The sequence below is a fragment of the Chenopodium album genome, chromosome 2 (genome assembly GCF_948465745.1).
Source record: "Chenopodium album chromosome 2, dcCheAlbu1.1, whole genome shotgun sequence".
Taxonomy (NCBI): Eukaryota; Viridiplantae; Streptophyta; class Magnoliopsida; order Caryophyllales; family Amaranthaceae; genus Chenopodium; species Chenopodium album.
The window spans coordinates 63573433-63581768 of record NC_137835.1 but is presented as its reverse complement, the minus strand read 5'-3'; the positions used below and the strand labels follow the sequence as shown (position 1 = coordinate 63581768).

At 33.3% G+C, this 8336-nt stretch overlaps 1 protein-coding gene across 1 annotated transcript; it reads left to right on the top strand.

Moving 5' to 3' along the window:
- Window positions 1–1616: 1616 nt before the first annotated feature.
- Window positions 1617–2795, top strand: LOC145574314 (uncharacterized). The gene is made up of 2 exons (XM_081632070.1): window positions 1617–2564; window positions 2685–2795. The coding sequence occupies exons 1-2, from the start codon at window positions 1617–1619 to the stop codon at window positions 2793–2795; spliced, it is 1059 nt and encodes a 352-aa protein (XP_081488196.1).
- The last annotated feature ends 5541 nt before the right edge of the window (window positions 2796–8336 follow it).

The window sequence follows — 8336 nt, the reverse complement described above, 5'->3', positions numbered from 1 at the left end:
CCTACTCTAGTATATAGGTAATGACATTTATTCATATCCATTTTTTGCATGGTTCATTCTAAATATTTAATTATTCATGTGCAAGGATTACATAAAAACAATGGAATAAACACTATCTCCCCATAATCCTTGCACATGGGGGTATAAAAATAGTCCAATAATCTTGAATTCCCTTGCTTCTTTTAAGCCATAAATTCTTTTGCATTGCATGTATCAAACAAAGCAAAGTTATTCATTTCCTCTTGCCCAATTATATGAATCTTTATATTGAAAATTCTGTAAACCATAGGCATAATAAATACATTTTACGATTGATCGAGTTTCCCACAGTGTCATGCTCAATTACTTAAACTTATAATTTTTTTCTCATGCATGTTTACAATTCTTATGAATTTTTCATGAATATTATACAATTAAGAAAACATCATACAAATGTGTTTGCAGTTATTTTAATAATTTACTTTCTCATTCACTTCTGGGAATGAGCTAGTAAATTTAATTAATTATCTACGAATAAGTAATTCTCAACCTATCTATGGTATCAAGAATTTTCACTCAAAAGGCAATATATCTAGTACTAAAAAAAACTTTGTATACCACCTCCGTTAATTGTTTTGTGCAACTTTGAGGGGGTTTTCGGTTACCAATGCAAAATTTGAGGGGTATAGATTAAGGGTTGATTTGTAAAAGTAATTAAAGTTGGGAGGAGAGATAATGGTAGGCCACCCCCATGTGTTTTGGTGGGGAAATCAGTCCCTTTTAGAGGGAATCACTTTCCCACCGAAATTTTCAGCCAAAATTCAAAAGGTTTGAATTTTTGGGTGGGATTTGAATTCCCTCCAACAGATTTAAAAAAAAAAAAACACATTGTCATTCAAATTTCATTAGAGGTTCCACATTCCATTCATTGTTTTAGAGGCTTATAAATACTAGCCCCCAACTACCAAAAGCCAATAAATGTTCCACCATTAATTACAAACATTATGTTTTCCAAATCATGAAATTGTTTGCCAAAAGTTAGCACTAAGCACCCTAAATTAGCCCATAATTAGTCAAAAAATTTAATTAGTGCTGCACAAAATCTTCACATAAATCCGTCATCATCTTGCTTTATCTACACAAAAGGAAGGGTTGATTCATCTCCTCAAAAACCATCATCAGCTAGCCCATCAACAGCAACAGCAATCTGCAAACACACAAGGACAAAACCAGCCATGGCAGAGTTTGATGAATCTCTGTTTTATGATGTTGACCACTTATTGACAGAGGAAGAGTTGGCAGAATTATACTTTGATGTAGAGGAGGAGATGCAAGATGAAGACATAGAGCAATACGATTCTGAAAATGAAAATATGCAGCAAGAGGATGATACAGAAATTGGGACTCATGTATCAGAACCAGAACCTGAAGTTCAGGGCATGCAAGATGACCAACAAGGCACTCAGAGCATTAACAGAAAACAACTAACAATGCAACAAAGAAGACAGATTGTTGATGCAATGTTGTGTAAAATGCAAGATGGTAATTTTCCAAGAGGTTATAAAGTGCAACTTTCAGTTCAATTCCATGTTCACAAATCAACAATCACAAGGATATTCACTGAAATTAAAAAATAGATGGCTCAGGGAAATTTGATTGATGGCATGTCTAAGAAAATAGGCAGAACAGGTCCAAAACCAAGGGAATTCACAGATGAATTTCTACAGTCAGTGCCCCTTCATTTAAGGCAGACTGAAAGGTCTTATGCATCAGCACTGAAGATATCTCATGTCACTCTTCATTATTTGAAGAAAAAGGGGAGGCTCAGAACACATACTGCAAGTAACAAGCCAGCACTTTCATCTGACCATAAAGTAGCAAGAATGAAGTGGGTTCTATCTCATATTAATCCTGTCTTAGGAAATGAGGACCCAACATTTGAAGATATGGACAGAGTAATACACATTGATGAGAAATGGTTCTACTTGAACCCAGACAAGAGGAGATTTTATCTCCTTCCAAGTGAAGAAGATCCATACATGGCACAACAATCAAGAAGGTTTAAGTTAAAGGCCATGTTCATGGCACTAATTGGGAAGCCACTGTATGGGCCTAATGGGGAACTCATTCATGATGGGAAATATGGAATATTCCCTTTTATAGTTCAAGAGAGGGCTAAGAAATCAAGTAAAAACAGAGCAGCAGGAACAATGGTGACAAAGGCACTCCAAAATGTAAACAGAGAAGTAATTAGAGAAATGTTGCTCAACAAAGTTATACCAGCTATAATTGCTAAGTGGCCTGAAAGTCAGCCTAAGAATGTAATCATTCAGTGGGATAATGCAAGACCACATCAAATACCTACAGATGATGAGTTTATTGCAGCAACAACAGCAAATGGATTCAACATACATTTTGTCTTCCAGCCAGCACAATCACCAGATTTAAATGTGTTGGATTTAGGATTGTTTAGGTCTATTCAATCTTTACAGTACCAGTCCTTTCCCAAAAATCTTGATGAACTTGTTGAAAAAGTTATTGACTCATATAACACCTTCAAACCAGAAGTGAACAAGTACATTTGGGTCACTTTATAGAGATGCATGATCAAGATACTGAAAGCACAAGGAGGTAACAAGTACAAAATCCCACACATGAACAAGAAAAAGCTAGAAAATCTGGGAACTCTGCCAAATGTTGTGCAGGTTCAGAAGGAAGTAGTAATTGAGGCTGTGGAGTATCTAAACACAATGTTTAGGCCAGCACCTCAAGGTAATCATGATGCAGAGGAGGACATGGAGGTGGATGCAGACTAAGTCAAGGAAAGAAACAGACTCAGAACATCAACATGTACTGCCACACATAACCATCTACAGTGTGTAGTTCTTTTTTTGGTCATTTAATTTTTATTAGTCTTGTTTATGACTAGGTGGTTAGGTGTATTTTGTTTTGTATAATGTGATAGACCACTAAGGCAGTGATATGTTAGTTCTTCTGTAATAGGCTTTTTGTAGCCACATTTTGAATGGAATGAAAGGAATGAATGCATTATGAGGTATGAAAAACAATCCATCAGAAGAATACTTGAATCTTGAATACAGCAAATCAAACAAGTTTACCTCAACAACCATCCCATTATTGTGATAGTTGGAGCAAATAACTTGTTCAATTTGTAATTCAATGGAGTCCCTTCATCATATGGACTTCAATTAAAACAAGGTACTCAGAGTAATATTGGGACTCCCTACTGAGTAATACACAAGCAGCAAAGGGGGACTCAACATGTACCACTGTTCTCTACACAATTGATCATTGAGAACAAGACATAAAAATCAGAAGTTTACCACAAAAAAGCAGTAACTAGGTAGCATCATCATTCATCAATCAAATTCCCTTTTCAAGCCAAAAGTAATTCATGCCAAATAAACCAACAACAACAACTGTCCAAACAATCAACCAATATCATAAATAAACAAAGATATACATACTCCACCCACAAAATAGCCAACACAACAATAGAGACCAGCATCATCAGCAAACCACCATCAACAACAAGGTAATCAACTAACCATCAACACAGGACAGTCCAAGAATATAACTAGGGTCAACAAATTTCCAATACTTTTCAGAGTAGAGAAGAGCAACCAATCAACCAACAACAATTATCCATATACAATTAACCAACAACAACAATAATTAACCATATTCAATTAACCAACAACAACAATTAACCAGTCCAAACAATCCACCAACAACTATTAACCACTCCAAACAATCCACCAACAACTATTAACCACTCCAAACAATCCAACAACAACATAAATAACCAGCCCAAACAATCCACCAACATCACCAATAACTCAAAAAATCCGCCAACATCATCAGGTTCAATTAACCAACAACAACAATTAATCATGTTCAAACCAATTACCCAGCACATAATCACAAGTAAATAACCAATATAGCATAGAATCAAGTAAAAGGGACTCATAAATTTAAAATAAAGAAATTAGGGTTAGGAATCGTTACTAGAGCAGTTAATCGGAGGGTTGAACCCTAGGGTTCAGCCGCCTCACAGAGCAGTGCACAACAGGGACAGAACTAGAGTCAGATTCCGGTTCAAGGGACAGAGGTGCCTCATCAGCCTCCTCATCAGATGAAAGGACGATGAGTTCCTCATCAGGAAGCCCACGCATCCTTCTCAACGCTACACGCGCCGCCTTTCGAGTAGCACGCACCTTAAAGGGAGGCCTTTCCCTCTTAGATCTAGGTTTTTTTGGAGGAGCCGCACTCCCCTCTCCAGTTTCCGCCACCATTTCCACTGGAATCTCAGAAAAATCAAGGGACTTCCTACGGGACTCACCCTCTCCCTCCTCCCTCTTTTTTTTTTCATCCTCATCAACACTTTTCAGCACTTGACCCAGAGCCCGATACGTGTATAACGTACAATAGGGACCCGTTTCGCTGGACTCGTAGAAAGCACGAGGGAAGGGTGAACCAGTCTCAAAGCAGTGTATGAGATGCTGGATCAAGTTCTCTTCACCCTTGTCGTCGGTGGCCATGTAAGCATCTTTCAACGGATCAAGGTTAATCATGGTTGACAGGGGACGTGAGGTTGAAAAAGAGAGAAGGAGAGAGGTTTAGATCTGGAGAGAGGAAGTGGGAAATCGAAGAAGAAGAGGAGAGAGAAAACCCCAAATGATGAACTAGGGTTCATCAGTAGAAATATCCAGAAGAAATAGAGGAGGCAAATCATCGTAATTAATTTTAGGTGGTTGGGGATGTGAGTGAATGAAGAGGTTTGTGGGAATTGGGGTAATAAATGGAGGGAGTCATTAGTTTAGGGAATCTGATTAGATTAGAGTAGATGTAAGGTTAGTGTAATTAAGTTAGACTAAGGGTAACAATTATAAAATAAAAAGGGACTAAGTAAGGGTAAATAAGTAATTTTCACCTTTTTTTTTACTAAAAATAGTAAGAAAATGGAAAGTTGCACATAACTCCGATCATCTCGAAATGGCAAAAGTTGCACAAAACAATTAACGGAGGTAGTATTATACATGACATTGTGTAAATTAAGGGACTTCCAGTCCATATATATACAAGGATTTGAAACATTATTCAAATAATCTGATTTTATTTAGACATATAGCTAGTATCAAATATATACATTTGGATTCAATCGCTTATCAATCACCATGACAACATGTTTCATATTTCACTATCAACAATTAGCTAATAATTTGACCATGATGCAAAGTTCATGTCAATTGTAATTGTAATTCATGTACCTGAATCAACTTGATCATTCTGTTCTCATCTAAGTAACAAATTAAGAGATTGTTCTCAAATCAATTTTTAAACAATGGTGTATGATTTTTTCCAAAATGTATAAATATTTATTGGAATACAATAATAAACACTAGCCAATAAATAATTCAAAATGGGTAAAATCAATATTAAAAAGATTAGATACATCCCTAATATTACTGGAAATAAACTTTAACTTTCTTATTTCATAGTTAATTAACTAAGAATGTAGTATAAAAAGATAGATCTACTTATAGATATACCAAGGGAATATAATGACATATTATATTCTATCAATATCAACTTATTCTCAAAGTCAACCTAAACTGATTAATCCAAAGATCATTATCTTAGAGAAATTAGTATGAGTAGCTTGCATAAGTTTACCTAAAATGCAAATATGACTAATGCAATGGCCACAAGCCCACAATAGTTTATTCTCCGTTATTCATATGAACAAATGACAAATCATATCATACTATCAGTAGTTCACAAGGAACTTATCATAAAACGAGAAAATAAATAAAACACTTTTCCTCCTTCTCCAAGTCAAATAGTCTAACTAATTTGTCACTTTCCGATGGAAGCAATCAAATCTAAAAATAAATTCCAAATAAAAATTGATTTCAATTGTGAAAACGGAAATTAATAATAATAATAATAATAATAATAATAATAATAATAATAATAATAATAATAATACGGAAATTAATAATAATAATAATAATAATAATAATAATAATAATAATAATAAAATAAAATAAATAATCATAAACCTGTTATCCAAAATAAATACTAGGATTACTAGAAGAAGTAATAATGTGAGTTGAAATTTAAATTAAACAAAAATATAAGAATTCATTCATACTTATACAGATTATTAAAACCTTGCCGACAACTTGGAGCAAAGAATTTGTAAAAAGTTTAGGCCGGCCTTTTGATGATGCTTTTAGAAGTTTATCAACAATTATAGTATATCACTAATATTGAAGAAGTAATGTAATATCTAAATAATCAAAGCCATTCCATGCAATATAACTTTGTTTACAAAATTACTAGTGTAAAAGAAATAATGGTAACCAATATTTAAAGTCTGAAAGAGATGCTATATTTTTTATCTAACTCCAATTCAATGAAAGGCATGACTCAATAACATTTCTATACTATTGAACTCTAAATCGTTAAGCAATTTATATCAAGAGATGCTAAATGTGAAGGAAATAATTTTTTCATATAAGCCAATAACTCATGAACAAAAGTAATAGGGAGACATGAACATGATTGATACTTACAAAACTATGTCGACAATTGCTCTATTAATCTGCTCAGTTGGCTAAAGTTTGGTGCTGATAACGTATTATTATAAAATACATAAAATTAAAGGAAGAATAAAAGAAAGATGTAGAGAGTAATTTTCATTGTCATATCTCATCTTTTATTTTAGGCCATGCCCATACATATATATATATACACATGTGAGTAGTAACCTCTCAAAGGGAGTGTAAAGTAAAGATAAGGATTTAAGAAGTAAAGACAAAAGGGGTTACAATTACAAAGGAAGTAAAGGCCTAAGGAGGTTACAAAGGAAACTAATAAAAATAGGAAGTTACAAAGATATAATGGACATACATAACTCTATTTCATAAGAGCAACTCCAATGGCAAGCTAATTTGACAATTATCTTGGCATGCCACATAAGCTTTTAAGCTAATTATCATTGTAGTTATTATGAACTCCAATGACTAGCTATTAGCTTACAATTTAAATGAATTTCACCTCCTTAATTAACTTTTTATATTTCATTTTATTGATTGTATTTTAATTTTTTGTTTGATAAGTTTTTCTCCAATCAAATTAGCTTTAGCCAAGCTAATTGCATTTCCTAACTCCAATACAGTGGCGGAGGGAGGGGGGTACAAGGGGGGACAGCTGTCCCCCACTTGAAAAGAAAAATAAAAAATTTAGGTTTTTTTAAAAAAAATATATATATATATTTTTTAATTATTTTTTTCTAATTTGTATTTTTATTATTATTATTATTTTTTTTTTTTTTTTTGCAATCATTAGTTAGTTAACTACTATATAAAACTCATAGTATATTTTCTACAATAATAATATGGAGTAATTTCTAATTGTTTGAATGATAAGGATTCACATAATTGAAACTAATATAAGACAACATGAAAACAACTTAATTTTTGAAAATTCCTACTAGAAAGAATGAAATCCGAAGGAAATCATCATTTTTTCCGACTACTTAATAACTATTTATATGTCAAGTATTTAACAACCTGAATTTCAGCTATTTAATTATTTTGGTGTCAATTTTTTTCCGTAACATTTTTGTCACATCATGCGATGTCTTCCATTGTCCCCCCCCCCCTTAAATTTCCTGGTTCTGCCACTGCTCCAATGGTCAAACTAATAGCTAGGGATTATTAAATATTGCAAGCAAGTCCCTAACTACAACCATTAGAGCAACTCCAACAGTGTAAAATTAGGACTAGCTTGCAATTTATGAAACTAATAAATAATTAGCTTAACCATTGGAATTGCATTACCAAATTAGCTGGGCAAAGCTATTCGCTTAGCTAAGCTAATTAGCTTAGCAAATTGTGGGAATTAAAAAAAATTATTAAAAATTAGCTTAACCATTGTGGGATTAATTAGCTACAAGGTAGATTAGCTTTGCAATCCTAGGTGGCATGGCAAGCTAATTTCACAATTAGCTTACCATTGGAGTTGCTCTTAGAATTGTCCTAACAACCAAAAAACCACAACACCAAACGAATCTTAAGAGCAATTCCAATGGTTGTAGTTAGGGACTTGCTTGCAATATTAAATAGTCTCTAGGTACTAGCTTAACCATTGGAGCTTGGAAATGCAATTAGCTTGGTTAAGTCAAGCTAATTTGCTTAGAAAAAAACTTGCTAAAATAAAATAAATTAGAATAAATAAAATAAAATTTATCAATGTAAATTAAGGAGGTGTGGTCCATTTAAATAATAAACTATTAGCTAACCATTGGAACTAAAATAACAATTAGC